The 23,286-nt window shown below is 36.4% G+C and overlaps 1 protein-coding gene and 1 pseudogene across 1 annotated transcript in view; one reads left to right on the top strand and one right to left on the bottom strand.

Annotated features, from left to right (window-relative positions):
* Positions 1-23,286, top strand: part of GPATCH2 (G-patch domain containing 2) — a 167,508-nt gene that overhangs the window by 103,108 nt on the left and 41,114 nt on the right. The window contains exons 7-8 of the mRNA XM_025991319.2: positions 15,040-15,079; positions 21,874-21,944. Coding sequence (XP_025847104.1) covers positions 15,040-15,079; positions 21,874-21,944 — 111 coding nt within the window. The remainder of the gene's footprint in view (positions 1-15,039; positions 15,080-21,873; positions 21,945-23,286) is intronic.
* Positions 3,854-4,660, bottom strand: LOC140599076 (high mobility group protein B1-like; annotated as a pseudogene).

The following is a 23,286-nucleotide window of genomic DNA, read 5'->3' as shown; positions in this document are numbered from 1 at the left end:
TTAATTTTGGTGAATTATTGGGTGAATTCTAGGTGCTAATTCTATTTGTCTTTATTGGAAGAATTTGAAAAGTTATATATTTTGAGTCAATACCATGTCTCCTGTGAAATTGGTTGAACTTGAAAAAAGGCTGTAAAAATGTGGAAAGACATGAATTAATGATTGAATGAATTTTCCTCTAGCGAGCAATCCTATTAGGATCCATTAGATCCTGGATTGTAAATCCATTCCTTAACCAATGTAAAACAAATTATTTTTCATCTATAGCTTATTTTATATAGATTATTAACAGAATTTATATAATATAAAATATTATTCATAGATTATTTTCCACAGTATTTATTTTATAGATTATAATGTCATAATATTCCCTTTTAATAGTCTATTTCATTCCTTTTTATTATCCTATAAGACTTTTTCTCTATTGTTTCTCAGACAAAAAGCCAAAAAGAGTGAAGCTTTTATTACTCAGACTGACAACCAAAAGACTTGTATATTTTCTTCTTAATGTTTTGTTTTGACACAAATCAAGAATTCTAGCAAGTAGACGTAGAGACGTTTTTAAACCAAAAATCTCATTTGATAATGATTGTAAACACTCTGAGGGCAGACAGATCTGTAGTCCTCCTATGCTAAGAGTGCCCCCTCGACAGCGAGTAGTTATTGAGTGAATGAAAACATGAAACTGTGAATTTAAAATGGAACAAATTGGATAATGTCAACTGAATATTACTTCTCAAATTAGCAAGTATGACCACCATTGTATTCTCCTGACATCCCTTCCATACATCTCCCCAGTGGTTGTTAGTCAATTAAATAAGATTTTCTAGGGTGGGAACTCAGATGTCACTATTTTTAGAGTTTCCTAGGTTACCCCAATGTGTTTGATTACCATTCTATCCACACTAGCCAATAAAATAGAGTCACTTTACTACCTTACACCCTACATGCCGCTGGTTCAGTCCAGTCTCTTCCTCATCTTTTCTACTTCCTGCTCCATTATTTGAAATAAGCTCTGTTATCTGTTACATTACTATAGGATCCTAGTGAATCTTTCTGTCTCTGTTTTCTCACTATTTGAGTACATACTACTTACTTCTACTACTTACGTTCAGTTCCAATTCTTTTATTTCCCTATGTATAAGCCCCAGTGCTGCCTCTTAACAGTGGAGAAACCTCGTTAGCATATTATTAAACACTCTCCACAATCTGGCTCCCATTACGTTTCCACCTTATCATTCTCTCTCCCTTATAGATAATGGTCCAGCTCTCTGGTCTGCCTCTTTTCCCTGAATATGATCTCTACTTCACTGTCCTCATTAGCTTGGGATTTTGTTCTTGCAAATATTTGGAATAATATCTATTCAGGTCCTTTGCTCATCTTTTGACTGGATTATTAGATCTTTGCTATTGAGTTGTACAAGTATCCTGTATCTTCTGGATATTAGCCTCTTATCAGATATGTGGTTTGCAAATATTTTCTTACATTCCATAGGTTGCTTTTTTTTTTAAGATTTCATTTATTTATGCATGAGAGACAAAGAGAGAGAGAGAGAGAGAGAGGCGCAGAGACACAAGCAGAGGGAGAAGCAGGCTCCATGCAGGGAGCCCGACATAGGACTGGATCCTGGGTCCCCAGGATCAGGCCCTTGGCTGAAGGCTGCGCTAAACCGCTGAGCCACCTGGGCTGCCCCCCCGGGTGCTGCTTTTTTATCTTGTCAATGGTTTCTTTTGCTGTGCAGAAACATTTTAGTTAAATGTAGTCCCACCTGTTTATTTTTGCTTTTGTTGCCTGTGCTTTGGTGTCAAATCCAAAAAAAACATCATTGCCAGGATCAATGTCAAGGAGCTTACTTCCTATGTTTTCTTCTAGGAGTCTTAGGTTTCAAATCTTGTGTTCAACTCTAATCCATTTTAGGTTGATATTTGTGTATTGTATATGATAGGGCTCCAGTTTAATTCTTTTGCAAGTTGGCTGTTTAGTTTTCCCAAACCACTTATTGAACAAACTGTCCTTCCCCAGTGTATATGCTTGACACCTTTGTCAAAATAATTGACTATATATGCATGGGTTTATTTCTGGGCTCTCTGTTCTGTTCCATTGATTTTTGTGTCTGTTTTTAGCCAGTTACATATTGTTTCGATGACTATGGCTTTGTAATGTTCTTTGAAACCCAAAAGTGTAATGCCTCTAGATTTATTCCCTATCAAGACTGCTTTGGTTATTTGGGGTCTTTTGTGGCTCATACAAATTTTAGCATTATTCTGTTTATGTGAAAACTGCTATTGGAATTTTTGTGATTACATTGAGTCTGTGGATCAATTTGGGTAGTATGGGCATGGTAGCAATATTAATTTTTCCAGTCCATGAACATATAAAATATTTCCATTTATTTGTGTCTTCTTCCATTTCCTTCTTTAATATTTTTTAGTTTTCAGTGTAGACGTCTTATTTTACCACCTTCATTAAATTTATTTCTAAATATTTTGTTCTTTTTGATGCTATTACATATGAAATTATTCTTATAATTTTTCTTTTAGTGGTTTGTTGTAGAAAAAAATGATGTATGAATCTTGATTTTGTATTCTGCAACTTTGCTGATTTTGTTTATTAGTTCTAACATCTTTTTGGTAGAGTTTTTAGGGTTTTCTATTTATATATCAAACAGATATGATTTTACTTTTTCCTTTCTGATGTGTCATATATATTGCCTTTGCTATGCTAAGGTACATTCCTTCTATAACCAATTTGTTGAGAGATTTTATGAAAGGATATTGAATTTTGTCAGATGCTTTTTTCTGCATCCATTGAGATAATCATATGGTATTTATCCTTTTTGTTAATATAATATGTCACTCTTATTGATTTGTAGATGTTAAAAACCATCCTTGCACCCCTGGAATAAATTCCACTTAATCATTATGTATGATCCTTTTAATGATTTTGGTTTGCTGATATTTTTTGTTGAAGATTTTTGCATCTATATTCATCAGGGATATTGGCCTATAATTTTTTTTGTAGAGTCTTTACTTGGCTTTTATATAATATAATGCTGATCTCACAATGCTACTGTGTGGAAGTATTCCCTCCTTTTTTGTTTTTTGGAAGATTTGAGAAGCATATTGTATTAATCCTTTTTTATTTTCAACTTAAAAAATTGTATTTGCTTAGAGGCATTAGAATGTCAACAAAACAAGGTGCAGGTTTTTTTTTCTTTTTGCAACTACAGAGTTGTATTGAGTTAAAAGAACAATTATTTTCTATTAGCTGCTTCAGAGACAAGAGAAGTTGTGAACAGTACCATTCCTGTTGTACCTAACAGTTCCTAAGTACCGTATAACTATGTACCTATGGTTCCTGACAGTACCATATAACTAATTCATGGAGTGCACCATGAGAACCTGCTCTAGGGAAACCTGGGTAGCTCAGAGGTTGAACATCTGCCTTTGGCTCAGGTCCTGATCCCAGGGTCCTGGGACTGAGTTCTGCACCAGGCTTCCTATGCCTCTCCCTCTGCCTATGCCTCTGTGTCTCTCATGAATAAATAAATAAAATGAAAAAAAAAAGAAAAAAGAACCTGCTCTAAATTTCCGTGCCAATTTACAACCCCCATACTGTACTAGGCAAGGTTAGTGGCTACTGAAAATACCACCAGGACAAGGCTATCTAAAGACACATTTGTTAGTGTGTTAACTATACAACAACAACAACAAAAAGACACTGTACAACTTAAAACCATGACTTACTTACACAGGCTTACATTTTTTATCTTTAAAAGAAATGAGTTGTGTATATGAAGTTTAAATGCTTTATAAACAAGAAAAAAAGAAAAAAACCTGTGCTAGAACCAACTTATTCATCATTATCATCTTCCTCTTCATCCTCTTCATCTTCCTCCTCTTCATCTTTTTCTTGTTTATTTTTCAGCCTTGATGACTCCCTTTTTTAGTTCATCAGGCTCTCCTGTAGCTTGGTATGCAGCAGTCTCCTTTTTATACCTTTCTTCAGTTTAGCAGCTTTCTTCATAAAGCTGCTTGTCATCTGCGGCAGAGTGATTGCACATCTTTCCCCATTTCTTCACAACATCACCAATGGATAGGCTGGGATGCTGATTTGGGTGTGATACTCAGAGCAAAATAAGAAAAAAGCCAGAAGACTCCTCTTGGGGGCATTTGTGATCCTTGAATTTCTCTGGGTTTCCCCTTTAGGAGAGATACCAGTTTTCATTTTTCTTTCCTCATGGGCCTTATCCACCTTTACCATGTCTTCAGTTTTTTTTCTTTTCTTTCTTCTTTTTCTTTTTTTTAAAGATTTTATTTATTGTAGAGAGAGAGAAAGAGAGTGCATGTACAAGTAGGAGGAGGTATGCGGGGGGGAAGAATCTCAAGCAGACTCTACACTGAGTGCAGAGCCTGATTTGGGGCTCAATCTCTTGACATTGAGATCATGACCTGAGCTGAAACCAAGAGTAGGACACTTAACTGAGTCACCAGGGTGCCCCAATTTTTTTTTCTTTTCCTCTCTGAGCACTTCTTAGAACTCTGAGAAGTTAACTGAAGCATCTGGATGCTTCTTCTTGTGCTTCTCCTGGAAAGTTTGCAGGAGGAATGGATATGATGAAATCTTGCCCCTTAGCTTCATGCGGTCTTCTTCCCCCATGTTTACTTATTCTTCTTCAGTGAGGCACAGAGTCACCCACTGCCTGTCTGGCTCTCTCTCAATCACCCCGAGCTGTCTTTGTGGAGCTCGGTGTACTACAGTGACTGTCTATGAATTCTTCTTTAAATGTTTGGTAGAATTCAGAGATCCCTGGGTGGCTCAGTGATTTAGCGGTGCCTTCAGCTCAGGGCATGATCCTGGAGTCCCGGGATCAAGTGCCGCATCAGGCTCCCTACATGGAGCCTGCTTCCCCCTCTGCCTGTGTCTCTGCCTTTCTCCCTCTCTGTCTCTCATGAATAAATAAATAAAATGTTTTAAAAAAATGTTTGGTAGAATTCACCAGTAAGGTCATATGGTTCTGGACTTTTCTTTGTTGGGAGATTTTTGATTACTGCTTCGATCTCCTTAACAGAAATTGGTCTGTTCAGATTTTCTACTTATTATTAGAAATTGGTAAACTGTATTTCTAGGAATTTATCCATCTCTCTATCATCTAATATAATGACCTGTAATTTTTCACAGTCATTTCTTATGATCCTTAGTATTTCTGTATTATCAGTTGTAATGACTTCTCATTTCTAATTTTATTTGAGGTTTCTCTTTTTTTTTTTTTTTTTTGTCTACCTAAAGCTTTGTCTATTCTATCTTTACAAAATCTAGCTTTAGTTTCATTTATCAGTTATATTGTCTTTTCTCTCTGTTTCATTCATTTCCACTCTAATCTTTGGTATTTCCTTCTTTTTGCCAGCTTCGGGCTTAGTTTCTTTTCTTATTTATAGTTCCTTGGGGGTGTAAGGTTGTTTATTTGGGGTCTTTTTTCCCCCAATATAGGCTTTTATCACTGTAAACTTTCCTCTTAGAACTGCTTTTGCTCTGATAGATGCTGGTGTGCCCATTAAGAACCGCTTCTTTGCTCTCGATTGTCCTATGGGTCTCATGGACACAGATCCCATTGGCTCTCAGAGCTAGATGTTTTGGGGCCCTATTCCATGGTGGGAGTCTTAAAAGTTGGGACACTAGATGTGCGTTCTAAACCCTTTGCTCCTCAGGGAGAGGTTGGGAATTTGGAGTTTCCTCCTGAGTGTATGGCTTAGTGCCAGGGATGGGATTTAGGGTAAGAGCATGTCTCAGCCTTCGTACCCACCTCAGTGTGGGTTTTTTCTCATCTGCCTGACATGTAGGAGTCACTCAACTAGTTTCTGGATTTCTCTCAGAGAAAATTGTTCCATGTGTAGTTGTGCAGTTGGTGTGTCCGTGGAAAGAGGAAGTTCAGTAGCCTCCTCTGTCACCATCTTCCTCCCTAGCAGCCCCTTTCTGATTAGTGAACATCAGCAGGAGTTTAAAGTCACAGACTAATGTCACAAGTGGCCAGGTTCTTTACTTAGGCATTAGGGTTCCTTCAAAAATGTAGTAGGTTTCTGTTGTGCTTACCGTTGCAATTCCTTGCCTGGAAATGCTACAGGCCTTGATGTTTCTCCTACATCCTGACTTAGCTTTTAGCTTAAAGACTTCTCCCTGAGACCATGTGAAAAAAATGACCTCCAGAGGGTAGGTACAGGTCTTTAAGAAACCTCTAGTCAGAGTTCACTGCGACAGAGAAATCCTACAGAGAGGCACTCTGAGGAAGACCTAGACCAGAGCCCTGGTCATGGTAATCATATCCCTGTTCAGTCTAGCTTCCATGCCACTACCTGCTTCTATATAAGGGTTCCAAACCTGATTTTCCCACCTGCAGTGGAAAAAGTTAAACTTGAATTGTAATCTATAGACCGAAAGTGCCTCTTTTAGCCAATCTGTGTTTTCATCCTTTTCCCTAGGCCTGCCTCCTTACCTAGGTAGAGTAAAGGAAGAAGGTGCCTTGGTGGCCTCATTCTACAAGTTTCTTTTTGGAAGATACCATAGGAACAGCATTATGGGTATTTTGTTTTACACAAATAAACAAGTGCATGCTTTGCACTACACACACATAACACACACATGTAGCCCCAGTTGGGTTACCTGTTAGTTCTCTTCTAGGGACTAGCCTCTTTCTCTAGTCAGTTTAAAAACACACAGTTTAAAAACACATTTTGCTTCAGTTTGGCTCTTCCGTTTTCCTGGGGAGGAAACCCAATATCTGAAATTTTCCTAACATGGAAAATTTGGAAAACATGAAAAATTTCCTTTAACAGGAGAAGGTATATAGTCGGTATTCGAGGTAAGTCTAGACATGGTTTTAGATAGATACTTTCCCAAATTTCTTGCCCAGGTAATTAATACATACTTTCATTCAACCTGCTTCCTGTTATAAAGTCAGATAGGTAAAACCGACTCTTACTGCCACATTCAGTGTCTCATAATAGAAAAAACAAGGCATTCATACCCTCAGGATATGCAAATAGCTTCCAAGGGAACCCTGGTCACCAAGAGTTTTAAGGGAGTCAGTTTCCAGATTCTGTTGCATATATGTTTTCCAAAATCAATAGCCCTGGTTATTTTGCCGATTCGTATTTTTCACAATTGCCTTTCTTCCACTTTGGTAAAAAAAAAAAGGACCATCTCTCCTCCCCGCTCCTCCTCCCCACTGCCCCTAGTCCTGCTCTTATTTTGGCACATTGCTTCACAATATAAAATCATTTTAGGTTCCAAATAGAGGGACATTCCAGATATTATGTTGATATTGATGTTAACAGATTGAATCTTATGACCAAATCACAAAGCCCTTTGCAAATTATGTAGTTTCTAGTTCTTTGTTTTCAGCGGCTGGTAGATTGGTAAAAATACTCCATAATCTAAAAATCATTGTGTGATTTTTGGCATAAATCTCTGAAGGAGTTTGATAATCTAATGACTACTCTAACCAAATTTCTTTTTGTTTCCACACACCAATTTATGTGAACAAGGTTTCCAAGCACTGAAAAAAATAAAATCTAAAAAGTATGAATAGAATTAGTGCTAAAGGGTAATATGCATCAATGGCTACAACAATTAGTTTTAGGGAAAGGTTGTTTATGGTGCCATTCCTAATAAAATGTTATTATTTTATGTTTAGAACTATCAAAATATGTTTATGCTAGTTTCATTAATTAAATACTAATGATAATTTTTCAGACCTTAAAAACTGTTATCAAGTAACAGTAGTTATCAGTGTTGACTGACCAGTAAATTCATCAGAATACTTTATTAATTCTAGTCTTTTGATCATAGAAGCTTAAGAAAATTAAACAGATAGATAGATAAGACACATGTTGTGTAGAGGAATATGGCAAGGTTACTAATAAAAGGCTTTCAAACATAAAAAAATATTACATTAGGTTAAACTTCTATGAAACAGTAATATTGGAAATTCAAAGAGTTCAAAGAGAAAAATAAGCCAGGTAAATGTTCAGCTGTTAAAGAAATGCTTTCTTCATTGTGTTTGTTTTGGTTTGTTTTTAAATGCATTGATGGTAGATATCAAATCAGTGATGATAATTTGGATTCCAATGTGTATATTTAAGAGAGTGGTGTCATGATTTTATTCTAAAATAGTAATATATACAACTTATAGAAAACTAATATTTTGTAAATATTTAAATAATTATGGTGAAAAGTTTTAGATTTCTCCCTAAAATATGTGAGAAGGATATATTCATAACTGCATCAGATAATTATCATTTCCGCAAAAATAATTGAAGACCAGTGCTGTATAGACTGCTTTCAGGAAGAAGTAATGGAATATTCTACAAATAAATGGTATAATGTTCTACAAATTGCAGTTTGGTTTACTGACATTACCAGAAGTGTGAAACTATAGGCAGTTCCAGGGCCATCGAGAGGGCAGTACAGAGTCTGCCACAACATCCTTTAAGGAATCCTTAGTGTTTTCCACAGAAGTGCCACCAGCCATTCCCTGTATGTTCTGTATTCTCCCTTTGGGTTTTTATTTCTACTTGATTATATTATTTATCACATTGTTCTCTAGAATATTGGTACTATATACACGCTTCATTCACCTTAATATGGATCATGAGTTTGCCAAGGTTGGAGACTTTGTCTTGTTCTTTAAGTTTCTTACAATACACAGCACAATACCTTATGCATCAAATCCTAGGCTCTGGGGTCAAGGTTATCCAGTTCCACTACTGGCTTGTGATAGAAAGACACATCCCCTTCCTGACACTTGCATAAAAACACAGGGAGATCACAGACTAACCATGCTTTTGTGTAATCTCAACTGCAGTTTACCTCAAAACTGTATTGACAAACTTGAAAGAATGGCTAGAAATGGTCATTAAATTACAACATTAAGCAACTCCTAATTGGGAGTAAGCAACAAGTACTACTTTCATTCAGTTAAACTGATTCTTCTAAGTCAGTATGTGTTTTGCTTTAGAAGGTCACCTCAAAAACAGTCTGATACCACAGTACTTAATTTTACCACAGAGAATTTCAGGCCTCAGAGCAGATTCTAATGAGAGAGGGGAAAAGTATTTTACAGGTTCCAACACAATAATGTTTAGGAATTTCAGTTTTGAAACCATGATTGTTTTAATAAAATAATACTTAACATTGTACCGGTCATATATTTATCTTTTGTATGATTGTATATGATCATATATATGTTGCATATATAGTCCAGTTGTTAATATATGCTAGGTCCCTTTTAATAGAAAATATTTAGCCCAGGTAAGTGAAGTATTCATTAAAATGATTATAGAAGGTACACAAAAAGTGACAAGAACCTCAATTCAACTAAAGCAGAGAAATCTGTATCTCATTTCTGAGAAGAAATAACAATGTTAAGTTTTGAAATTCACATTTAATTACTCTGTTGACTTTCTGAAAATACAAATATTAAAATGCAGAAAATAAAATTAACATATAACTACGTATTCTTTAAAAATATGGAAGGCTTCATTTTTGCAGTTATTTTCTATTCACTCTACCTCCCTTTCTGTACTAGCCCTAAATGGTTCCAGGATTTTTTCCTTTCTCCTAATCCCTTATGAGATGAACTCTCTAAATTGAGTCAATATGATATATTAACTGACTTTTTAAAATGATATTTATATTTACTTTTATTTCATTTTAAAGTATAGGACATTTACCTGAACCATTATATGTAAATCAAAACTAATTTTAAATGCAAGTGAGTAACTACCTATAATCCTATGATGAATTCCTTTATAAAGCAAATATTTACACTTTATTTTATCTTTTGTATAAATATCGAGTTTGCTGAAAGCAAGATTTGCCTAGATTAAAGGTTCGTTCATTGGGAATACTTTCATACTTTGAAATTTAGCATCTATTGCTTTATAGTAAAAGTGGCTTTAACTTCCGATTGAGATAAATAAAATATACCAGATCAATTCCTCCTCTGATTTACTGTGATTCCCTTGGGAAGTCATTTTAGCTTAATGTGTCTTAATTTTTAGCTATGGAATGAGGATAAGAATAGTTCTTCTTTATGTTAAGACATTTTTACAAGTTACTTATACAAAATACAGAAAAATTATTAAACTAGGTATAAAACATTTTAGGATGATGATGCTTTATTTGGACAACATGTATTTTTCAGAGTAATTTCATATGCACCACTCTCTTCAGTGTTTTTGCTGCCTCTCTGAAACAGTTATAACATCCCTTTTTAGAGACATTTGACTTTTGGAAAGTCACAAACCCAAATTAACTCAACCAAAAGTTAATTAAAAACAACAATAACAACAACAACAACAACAACAACCATGTACTCAGCACCTATTGTGTATGATAAATGTTAAAACTTTTGGGGGAACCTGTAAATATTATGCATGAACACTGGTGTATCCACTGACATTTAGGAATAAATAGGTAGTTTTTACAAAAATTCACAGAATAAAAGTTCACATGTTACTCTATTCCACCGTGTACTATAGGAGAAGAAAATTACTTATTTCAAACACCTATTCTTTGCTAGGTTCTTACTTTTGTTTAAGCTTCCCAATACTGTAAGAGAAGAGAGGTAGGATTAATTATATTGTATAGATGAAGAAGAAGCCAAATGTAATGGGAAAACTCAGATTTGTCCCTCCTTCTTTTTCCTCTCCTGTGTGTCTTTAACACTCGTACAGAACACTTTATTTCTGACCCTGGCTTTTCCTCATGACAAGAGAGGGCACCAGCTGGCTGTCCTGCTTCCACTCAGTTTTGACACTAGTACCCAGACATAGCATCAGATTGCACAAGTTAAGAGTTGAGTCCTGCAAGACTGTCCTGCCCCCTAGCCCTCCACATGTCCAGATGCCCTGGGAAGCCCAGGCGTTACTTGTGCTTCTGACCCACTTGATACAAACTGGAGGTTCCAACAGCTGTTTCCAACTCACAACACCAATTGCAAGTCCACGTGGTTACTTGTATTTCTGACTGACTTGCTATAAATCAGTGGTCCCCACAACACCCTCCTTGGGTGTATTTAATTTGCTTACAGAATTCAGAGAAATGTTTTACTTACCAGGTTACCAGTTTATTATAAAAGAATATACCTCAGGAACAGCCAGGTGGAAGAGATGCATAAGACCAGGTATGGGAGAAGGGTTTGTGGGCTTTCAAGTCCTCTCCAGGTACGCCACTGTCCCCACATCTTCATCTGTTCCCCTATCTGGAAACTTTTTGAACTTTGCCGTTTGGGATTTTTATGGAGGCTCTATGACAAAGGCCTGATTGATTAAATCATTGGAGCTGGGGATTGATTCAGCCTCCAGCCCTCTACCCTCCCTAGCTGTCAAAGATTAGGACTGAAAAATCCAACCCCCTAATCACAAAGTTGGTGCCCCTGGCAACTAGCTCACATCCTTAAGTAGTGTCCAAAAGCCACTTCATTAACATAACAAACAATAACATAACAATTTGTGACTCTCAACAGTTAGGAAATTCCAAGGGTCTTGGGAGCCAAGAGCCAGGAACCATGGAAGAGGATGAGATACATTTTGATCATCTGAATAACCAAATACATATTTTTCCTATAAATCGCAGTATTGCACCAGCATTCAGAAAATAAAAGTAATTCATCTCAGTTCACCTAACTAGTAAGTGCCAGAGCCTGCATTCAAACTTAGATCTTTCTGATTCTAAAACCCATGATTTAGCATCCACACCAGGCTTTACTTCCAGGGTTTACATTTGCAGTTTAGTACATGAAGTGAAGGCTCTCTTGAGCATAATTTGAGCATGGTTTTAGAATTGACTTTTTGTTTTGTAGAAAAAGTATCTTTACATCCTGGTCATCTGGTCCACAGAACATGAGAACCCAAAAGAATCTTAAAGACCACCTAAGCCAGTGCTGTTATTCTTCTCATTTCATAGGATAATATGGTGCCTCCAGTTGTTAAAACTCTGCTATATATCTCAAGTCATCCATTTATCCATCCATTCAGAAAATATCTGTGAGGTCCTACTGTGTGCTAGGTGCTAGATCTACAATAATGAACAAGACAGATAGCATCACTGTTCTCATGGCACAGCCTACTGGGGAAAATGACATTCATCAGTAAGCACGCACATAAATGTGTACTTACACACACACAAATGCATTATTATACAGTGAGCTAAAAGTACTCTATTATATTATACAGTGAGCTAAAAGTACTCTAAAAGAGAACTTTTTTTAATAAAGATGTATTTATTTATTTATTTGACAGAGAGAGCATGAGTGGAAGGGGCAGAGGGAAAGGGAGAGAATCTCAAGCAGAGAAGGAAGGAGTATTCAGTGAGATAGGAGCAAAGTAGGCAAGGACTGCCTGGTGGGCCATTTAGGGATTTTTTTTTTTTTCTCCTAAAAGCTGTGGAGAGCCACTTCAGACTTCAATTTGCTTTTGTTTATTTTTTGTTTGCTTGAGGCAAGGGTGTGAATAACGAAATACTCAAAAATTTAACTTTGAAGCATCACTCTAGCTCTGCAGTATGATAAATGGATTAAAGCTAGTAGGTACAAGAAAAGTTGTAACTTGCTGATGGTTTGAATATGAAAGAAAAAGGTGTCCAAGGGATCCCTGGGTAGTGCAGCGGTTTGGCGCCTGCCTTTGGCCCGGGGCGATCCTGGAGACCCGGGATCCAGTCCCACCTCCCGGTGCATGGAGCCTGCTTCTCCCTCTGCCTGTGTCTCTGCCTCTCTCTCTCTCTCTCTCTCTCTCTCACTATCATAAATAACTAAAAAAAAAAAAAGAAAGAAAAAAAAAAGAAAGAAAAAGGTGTCCAAGCTGAATTTAGTTGTCCACTGGAAGATTGGTGCTGCCGTTTACTGGGCTAGTGCACTAGCTAGATGAAGACTTAGTTTGTAACAAAAAGAATATTTGAGGTTTTTATGTATTTATTTCAAAAATATAATAAGCCCAAGGGCACCTGGGTGGCTCAGTCAGTTAAGTGTCCAACTTTGGATCTCAACTCAGGTCATGATCTCAGGGTCATGAAATTGAGCCCCACATTGGGCCTCACTCTGAGCATGGAGCCTGGTTAAGATTCTCTCCCTCCCTGTCCATCTGCCCTTCCCTACCCCCACTCCCACGTACACATGCATGTGTGCACATGCACACCCTGTCTCTCTCTCTAAAAAAGAAATTATATATATATATATATGCATATATATATGTAGTAAGCCCATGACATGTTAATATAAATAGCATATTTTAATGAAAATTACTGATCTTTTTAGCCCAAAAAAATAGTGAGAATGTGCCATTGTTTGCACAAATCACTTTAATGTCTGGCCTAATAGATGACAGCTTAGATTCATTGCTGCTTCCGCTTTCAACCTGGGATGAGATGCTATTTTGGTTGAAGCATATGAAGAAAATCCAGCCTCACACAGATAAGTAGTTGGAAAAGGAAGAAGTACTTTGATAGCCTTTCCATTTCAGATGATTATGGATATTCTCTGATACTACACTAAAATACAGAGTGGTTGTTTCTCAAAAATTAATTTTAATGTGTAATCTGAAAACATATCAATGATTTTTTTGTTGTTGTTCTATTAAATCTTTTGTTCTGTCTTGAACTCTGAATGGATCACTTACACATCAGGATTTAGTACATCATACATTGGTCACATAAAGGCACAATCCATTGCAGGGGGGAAATATAGTAGTCAAATTATCGAGGTAACTGCAGCAAATAATTTGTTTCTAGTTGGTAATTAATCCAGATGTCATTAACAGATACCAAAAGTGTCTATTCCACATCAAGGTAGAATGTGACCTGCCAAGGAGCATCACTGTCTATAAGCTTGAAAAGTGTTCCAGTAAGAGCATAGATAAATCCTATTAATGTAGAGCCTGTTTATTCCCAGTTGTTAGAACACAGAGGCTAGAGATTACATAGAAGTCTTAGGAAATCTGCCCTTTTAATGTAAGTGTCTTGTCCTTCTGCAGTATAGTATGGTGAATGCATACCGCAGGCAAATAGCCTAATGTCTACACCTCATTTCTGCACCTGGAACACGAGAATAGCCTTGTAAGGTTTTCATGAGAATAGAAAATCATACATGTCATGTGTCAAAAGAGTGCTTGGTAAATAGAAGTACTCAATATTATTGTTCTTGACGAAACAAATAGCATTAATAATAATAATAGTGGTATCATTCTCTGTAGGCTTTTAGTGCTTTATTTGCCACAGGGTTTCTCTCGAGTTCATATTCCTTGATGTTTATGAGTAGTTTGGGTCCAGAAGACTGCCAAAGGGCTGGGCACACAGCTAATCACAACTCCCGTTGAAAAGGTATTGCAGATAGGTCCCTACTGGGGATCCAAGGAGCAGCCAAAGCAACGTGGGTGGGCCATGCAGGGCAAGGGAACGTGTCAACTGGGCAGCAACTCGTATATTTTGAACATCGTCAAACTTGTTCTCAGCCAGACCCCAAGTTGTCATCATAATGAAAGGAACAGGTTCAAGCAAGGTACCATCAGCTGATGCTCCAGAATTCACATCAGGGGCTTTGTGTGATTATTCCAGAGGGCATAGCCAAAGGATATACTATTCTGGTATTTTTAATGTTTTTTAAAACTCCAGCAATCCAAAGGTCATAATTTGTTGTAACGATGCTATAATTAAGTTGTGGTAAATGATAGCATTTGAAGATTTTGTAACCAGAATTGATTCATAAAATGAATACAGTCCCAGCAGTTTATGTTAACATAATTAAATGGAAATGTAATTCTAACTGAGTTTGCTTATTAAATTGAAAATTACTGGGTTATGAGCACTCTTACAATTCTGTCAAAATTGGTGTAAGTCTAGAATTACATGAAATATCCATTAAAATAAGGCATATTTAAGGCTGTGTTGCTGGTGGCAAGTACATTTCTTAAAGCACATGCAGGCAGATCGTGTGAAAGCGTGTGCTTTTCGTTAGGCTCATGCTAACTCGTTTTCTCTTTCCTCTGCAGCCATTGGTTTAGCCCTGGCGCTAGGACAGAGCATGGCCAGGTAAGGAACATTCTAATCCAAAAGGAAGTTGCTTAGTCTCTTTCAAATATTTAACTATCTTCCTTCAAGGTAGAAGATTAGCTTTATGTGAAAAGATATAAATCCCAGCTTATTTAAAAAGAAGATTTTCCAGTACTTCACACACTGATGAAATGAATCATCCTCGGTGACCGTCAGAATGCTCCCTTACCACCACCCTCCTCAGTCACTTTCTGCCACGGAAAGACTCTGGGATTCACTTGTTCATGGGACTTCATCATTTACCTTTGTTTTTCACAAAGTTAAAGTATCAAGATGGTACATATGCTGAAAAAAAATGCATTTGTATTAGACATGAAGGTCAGCCAGCAAGAGAATATTGTTATTTTTTTAAGTTTAGAAGATGGTAGTAGTTTCTTACAAGTTTATGTTATATTTTTCCATGAGGTTTTTGGTTTGTTGTTTTTTTTTTCTTTTTTTTTATTGCTCACTAGTATACATGGCAGCACGATGGTTAGTCGCCTTAACAAGAACTGGACATTCATTTCAGTGAACTTGACATATAAAAAAAGTTCTTTCTTTCTTTTTCCTTTGAATGTATTAGTTGTCTGTCTGCACCATGCTATGGTAATTTAGGGCTTAAACTTTTGATAGATTTAAAGCATATGCATTTTAGACTTGGCATCCTTGTTGATTTTTTTCATTATGAACTATAAAAGTCATTTTTTAAGTGGGTCAAAAATACAATATGTCAGAAATACCTTTAAATACATGAAAATGAAAGCTCACATCCACAGGGATCATTTTCTGAGAAGGGCAGGTAGGTAGGTAAGTAGGTAGGGAAAAAAGGGGTTGTACTTGGTAATTGGTAACATTAATATATTCATGATATTTTATTTCTTAAGCCGAGCCACAGTTGGTTGTATATACCATCATTCCTTTTACTTGTAAAAGGAAGGTGCTAAACACTTCATTATAAACTATAGTAATTTCTTAACACACATGAGCCTAGGCAAAGAAAAATATCATGTACATTCAGTTTTAATGGTATTTTGCAAACTTACCCTTTTCCATAAGAGTGATTATCTTTAAAGATACCTCATACATTAATAATGTAATATGGACCACTATTTCTAAAGATTTGGAAAGTAACCAGACTAAGTTTCATCTGTGGTATGTTTATCTTATTATTCAGAATGTAAGAATCAGACTTTCTGCTTTCCCAAAAGGTTCATGTCTATGTGTAATGCTTACAAGAAGATCCTGCTTCTGGGTAATGTCATATCAGGATATAGATTATCCCAAAATACTGTTTTTTAAAGCTCTTTTTCTACCCTTTAGAAATACTAAAGTAATGTTATGTTATAAAGTTGTGTTTTAGATCACAGTATAACTGGATGCTTCCAGCCAAGCTGTCTTCCTGCAGTTAAAAATCAACTAACGCTAGTATCATATAGAGAAGAAAGTTGACCAATTCTTTTTTGTTTTTTAATTTTTAAGATCATTTTGACCAATTTTTGAATTGGCTGTTGTTTAAACTTTGACACATGATTCCAGATTTCTGTCTCAAATGTAGATCATTAATTGATGAGTACAGTTGATTCTTGTTGTGGGCAGTAGCTATGTTCTTTCTCTAAAGTCCATTTGAACAGTAAAGTAGCAAATACTGAGACACTGCTCCTCAGGAAATATAAAGTTAGGTTCTTGAGAGGTCACCGCGTTTTCATTTACTGATCATTCAATACATATTCTTGTTTGATGTATGTTTATGTTTAATGATACCTTAATATATATTATTGATTCTTAATACCTGAAGGAAGCTTACTTAATGCCCATATTTCCTCTGGAAGGTCCCTGACAGCCTTGCACTTAGGAACACTTGACAGCACTTCAGGCTATTACTTGGGGACCATTTTAAATGATAAGAATCAAAAACAAAAAAAAAACAAACAAAAAAAAAAGAATCAAAAACAAAACACAAAAATGGGAAAAACGCAGCACTATACAGCCTGCAAAAAAAAAAAAAAAAAAGGATACTTGTTTACACCATGAGAGCTGAAACAAGCAAAGCATGGACTTCCCAGGCCTCAGCTGAGAACGTGTGAAACAGCAGACCCAAATTTTTACCACCCTGCACATGTCGATGAAGGACTGCAAAAGTGTCAGAAGTATTGATCCTGGCATTACAAATAAATTTTAACAGATAGGCAAATTTGTAAATATGGAACGAATACTGAGGAATGTCTGTTCCTCTGTGTACATGTACAAACCACACATACAGACCACTTATATTTTGAGGGAGAAAAATTTAATTCCACTCAAATCTAACTCTAGCACAGTAAACCTTGCTGAATAGATCTCAGTGCAAGTGATGAAATGCAAAATGGTGAAGAAGTGTAAAATCCTTCACTGTGTTGTTGAATGAATGACTGTTAGCATGCATGATCACCTTTCATTTTTCCCATACCCACCTAGCAACATAAAGAAACGGTGACCTTAACCCCACTTTTTTTCTTGGAAAGCCCATGCCTTTCTACCTCCCCTGTCTTAGAGTTCCTCTTTCTGTTCTTTAGTGCTAAATCCCATATCCACGGACACCAGGGGTATTTCTCACTCTTGCACTACATATTCAGTAAATAACTGTTATCCATCAGCCTCTATCCATAAGGTACTCTCTAGCTTTACAGAAGAAAGTATTTAGAAAAACCACATGGTGGTGGTTGTCATCTGGGGCAGGAAGGCAATAATGATAGTAGGTTATGAAATGTTTGAGAAAACCACAGAGAGGGCAGTTACAAAGGCCTCAAAAGAGAAATAAAGCCAGTTCAGAAGTGGAAGGAAGAAGAAAGCTATACGAAGATTTTTTTTTTCTGGTCTTACTGAATTCTAATTTTTCCTCTTTGAACATCAAATGGTTTGACATTTTGACCAAATTTATAAGTATCTTAAGGTGTCATAGATCACAGTTTAGATAGTACTTAGTTTTCCTTTCAGGGTGAGGACACTGAGAGCCCATGTGTGAGGAGACCTGAAACTCTTTTGTAGGCATTTGAGAAATTTCTGAGAAGTGGCCACTGACAGAAACAGTCCTAAGTGAACACCTCTGAATATCAGGTGGTAAAGACAGGATTACTGTGGAAGAATTCTTCTCTTGGCTTCTTCCCTTGTGTTATGGATTCGAAACATTTACTAATCTTGTAAAAATATTATGAAGAGCTGTAGAAATTCCCAGCTCCCTTTTCAATAGTAAGAACCATTATCCACAAGGAACACTTCTCTTCCTGATTTAACTCCGTAGATTTAAAAATTGTGAACCATTTGTAAACCTCACATTGCGCTAGGTTTTGTGTTTATGAAGTTTAATGTAATTCTTATGTGAGTCATTTTTTAATATACATCTGCAGGTCACTAATCAGGGAATTGTGTCTCCATCTGGCCTAAGTCCAGCAATCTGAAAGTTGGAAGGTAAGAAGCACTTCGCACCATATTCAGAAGTTCTGTTATTAATCAGAATTGACATGGTTGAGTCAGAATCCTGAAAGTTGACCTCACTTGTGACACGGATAGTAGGCCAAGGAATGAGACGAATTATCAGTAAGAAGAGTGAGGAATTTCTCAAAACCTGATAAGCTACTCTTGCTTCTTAGAGCAGAACTCAAGAACCCATGTGTCTTTGACCATGAACTCATGACCTGATTCGGCCCCCTACCCCACCCCAACCCTGCCGTCCTTTTTCTTGTCCTTTGGGCCATAGCAGAAATGTGTTGAGAATCTTTCAAATACAAATATATGTTTTCTATTCTAATAACATTCTGGATTAATTTTTTTTCATCTTTGCCCCTTACAAGGCCTAGCCTCCCATGTTAACGTACTGGATTCATGACCTTAGATCTGAGTTTGTATTTTTTTTATCTGGGTTTGATTTTTAATTTGCAAAGGTGCACCTAGATTTATACTTTTATTGATAAAGTGAGAAAATTTATGATGGCTTTTTAATATAAAAGCTTTGCATTTCATCATTCAGGTATTTGTCTCCTTTTATACATAAAGTCCATCAAAACTGTAAATTTGAGGAAGAGAAGAAATTCTCATATGAATCTCATAGAAGGAGCTCTAACAAAGTTCAGAGAAGCTGCTGTCTCATTTAAGTTGATCCAAATGGTGGCCTCTCTGAGAACTATTCAGATCTCTAAGTAGGTAGAGCCTAATATTTATTTTGGTAATTATAGTTGCATTTTCAAAACTAAACTATAGAATTCTTATCTCATAAAGTTGTGTTTGGGATTTTGAGTTCTTTGCTGTAACTGTCTTAACAAACTGCAGAAACAGCGTTCACGTATCTGTCTTTTATCTTAAAATTAGAAAAGTTAGTTAACCACTACTATTAATTTCAGGTGGACGTAGAGATTTTATCATCTCACCTCTGGCTATCTGTGTCACAAATGTTGGTTTGTATATATTTTTTTAAAAGGCACTAGACTTAGAAATGCCAAAGTAATTAATTATTTTTATTTTCAGAAACAATTTCGTTTTCATGGTACGAAGTGTTTCTAAATTGAAACACTTTCAGATTAATGGACTTAAGATAAATGGTTGCCATTTTCTATATGTAGTGATAATGAGATAGAGCTTCAGCTACCTATCAGATACTAAATCTCACTCCCTATTTCTTTATCACATTTATTCAATCATTCATTCATTCAACAAATAGTTATTGAGCACTAAAACTGTATCAGACATTGTGCTGGACCTTGGAGCAAGTAGAATGAATAATTGAAGCAAAGGGCCAAAGGTGAGCAAGAATGTGGTACACACCCCAAACTAAAAAGTTCAATATGGTGGGGATATGTAATTTAGAAAGAAGGGCATTAGTGACTATTACCAGAGGGAGGGGTGGGTGTAAGGATGGTGAAATAGGCGCAGAGGAATAACAGTGGAATTATCACGATGAGCACTAAGTAATGTATAGAATTGCCTAATCACTATTTTATACACCTGAAACTAATATAGCTTGCATGTTAACTTTACTGGGATTAAAGTTTTTGAAAAAGAAGAAGAGGAAGTAGGAAAGTTAGTTAGGTTGGGGATAGGAGGAAGCATAATAAATTAAGAGTTTAGAAATGTAATCAAATTATGAAGGGCCATGAAAGTCTTGTACAAGATTTGAGGGTTTCTCTGCAGAGAGTAATGGAACCAGATCAAATTTTAGAATTACTGGCGGCAGTGTGGAGAATAGACTGGGTAGGAGTGAGTCTGGAGGCAGGGAGGCCATTGCAAGTAAGAGCAAATGATGGTGTCGACCAGGATGGATTGTAGTAGTGGGGAAAGAACGAAGTAGCTATGCAGGAGAAATTAAGGTACACTTACTTAATTAAGACAGTCCTGGAAAAATACAGGACCTAACCACATCCTTGATGATCTAATTAAGTTCTATTCTCCCTCAAAGATGGCCAAATGACACTAATAATTGATTCCAAATAATGTCATTAAATACTTTAAAGCAGTTTTTTATCAAAAGGTATTGTTACTGGTAAGACAATACCCACTGACAACCAGGTTCATTAACTATTATCATAATTGTAGTATTTGAACCATTTTGCTCTCCACTCCTTATGTTTTGGTGTTAGTGCTAAGCATTTTCTATGATTTATCTTGTTTAACACTCACAACAACCCTACCAGTGGATAATATTATCTCCATTTTACAGATGGACATGTGGGTTAAATACTTTGCCTAAGACTATCCAGTTTGTGAATGGCAAATCTGTTATTAAAACCTAGTAACTTGGGCAGCCCCGGTGGTGCAGCGGTTTAGAGCTGCCTTCAGTCCAGGGTGTGATCCTGGAGACCCGGGATCAAGTCCCACATCAGGCTCCCTGCATGGAGCCTGCTTCTCCCTCTGCCTGTGTCTCTGCCCCACCCCCCCACCCCCACCCCCGTGTCTTTCATGAATAAATGAGTAAAATCTTAAAAAAAAAAAAAAAAAAAAAAAAAAAAACCTAGTAACTTGTCAGTTCCTGGCACAGCTGGGGTTAGAACCTACATCTATCCTGCATTATTACTTTTAAGATTTCTATTTTTTTTAAAGTTAATTTCTAAAACTGTGCAACTTCTTTTTGGCCCAGTCTTGTGTATAATTATATTTCTGCATAAATAAGATAAGCTACAGTTTGAGCGAACACATAGTTTAGAGTATTGACTACTCGGGGTTTTTTTCTTTCCAATTAGTTAGGGTAAAGCAAGTGTGAAAGCAAGTGGATGGTGAGGCATTTTGAGGAAGTGATCAAATATATATACATACTTTCTAATTATATATTTCCAAGCCAATAATTTCATTGAAAACGAATGTTTTAAGTGTGTTCCCTTACCATGTTAGGCCAGAAGATACAGAGAAAATATTAGATCTTTTATGTCAGCATAAATGACAGTCTCAGAAAATTCACAGCTGAATGCAATGGTAGAGGCCATTGACAAGAGAGGTTATATTACTTACCCAAGACTACTCCAGAGAACTAGGATCATAAGTGAGTTCTACAGAAACCTTCCAGCTCTGGGCTGTATTTTAAGTGACTATAAGAGCAGTTTCACTGTCAGGACAGCGCTGGATTGCCAACGCTTAAAAACAGTTTTAGTAGCAGTGGCATCTCCAGCAAGAGTAGTGGTCTTTGTTTTGAGACAAACCAGTAGGGGGAAAAAAAGTGAACAGAAGTGCACGAATGGTGTCCCTTTGAGTGAGAAGAACACACTCTTCTACTTACAAAATAATATAATGAAAATATTTTTGTTTCTACAACTTTGTCTTAACACTTTGTATAGCATCAGCTTCTGAGAGATAACCGAGCTGAAAGAGGACACAAGAAAAACTGTTCTGTGAAAACAGCCAGCAGGTAAGCAATTCAAAACCACTTTTAATTCTGCTCATTAAGTCATTGCCTTTTCTTTCCCCCACACCAGTATGAATGGATGAGTTAGAGTTGAGTTGCCTTTGAAGTTGCCTTCTGAAGAGCCAGTTTGAAATATTTTACACATCGTTTATTAGAATCTGTTTCAGGATTACTAGTAATGAGAAATACCATTTTATTTCCATTTTGAAGAAGCTGGTGAAAAATAAAGAATGAATTTTAAAAAGAAAATTTCTGTTTCTCATAACAAATGAATACTAGATCAAGATTTAGAATAATCATTTTAGCTTTTAATTTAAAAAAGTAGAATTAATCTTTCTTCCCCAAACTTAGATGGTACTTAGACCTTATGAGAGAGCAACATGTATATTTATTCTAATAAGATAGAAATTAATCTTTAGAAAATATACTCTTCTTAAGACATGCTTCTAGGTTCTTACTCATTTTATATTGCCAGAAATGTTATTTTTTTTCCTTTAACAGAAAGAATTTGCCTCAGTTGTTTTAGACATATATTTTCAAATGTTGCATGTGGTGTTTCTGAAGACTTGACTTTTATTTAGGTGAAAATGGCCATCACAATATTGATCAGAATGACCACCCTGAGATTTATACTTACTCAATTTTTAACAAGACAACTGACCTCAGACCCTCAGACCACTGCATCCCATTGCTTCCCATTGCTACTGTACCAGTCGCTGTGTTTAACCTTCCCAAGCAAGCAGTATTGCTTTAAGGTACAATGTTGGACAACTTAACCTCAACTGAGAACCCACTTGATACCTGAAGAACCTAATGTAAATCCTATCTATGCAGCCTAGTTTAGACAATCAAAAACTGTCACACATATAAGTCGACCCTCAATGATAGTCAACATAAAACCAATATATTTACTCCTAAGAATGGCAGCTTCTAAAATTAGAGCAATCATCTGTACAAAATGTGTACAGATTATAAATATGGATGAAGGGCACCTGGGTGGCTCAGTCGGTTAAGTGTCTGCCTTTGGCTCAGGTCATGATCCCAGGGTCCTGGGATCAAGTCCCATGTTGGGCTCTGTGTTCCACAGGGAGCCTACTTCTCCCTCTGCTTCTGCCTCTCTCTATCTCTCTCTCTCTTTCATGAATAAAATAAAAATAAAATATTTGAAAATAATTATGGAGGAAATATTTATAGAAATAAAATGAACAAGCAACAGATTGCTATTGGAATTAATCAGGCAAAATTGAATAAAAATCATATAATTGTTTAAAATGAGAAATATGGGCAGCCCCGGTGGCCCAGTGGTTTGGCACCTGCCTTCGGCCCAGGGTGTGATCCTGGAGAC

This window comes from Vulpes vulpes, chromosome 5 (genome assembly GCF_048418805.1).
Source record: "Vulpes vulpes isolate BD-2025 chromosome 5, VulVul3, whole genome shotgun sequence".
Lineage (NCBI taxonomy): Eukaryota > Metazoa > Chordata > Mammalia > Carnivora > Canidae > Vulpes > Vulpes vulpes.
The sequence above is the reverse complement of the archived record's forward strand: the minus strand, read 5'-3'. Positions and strand labels throughout refer to the sequence as shown.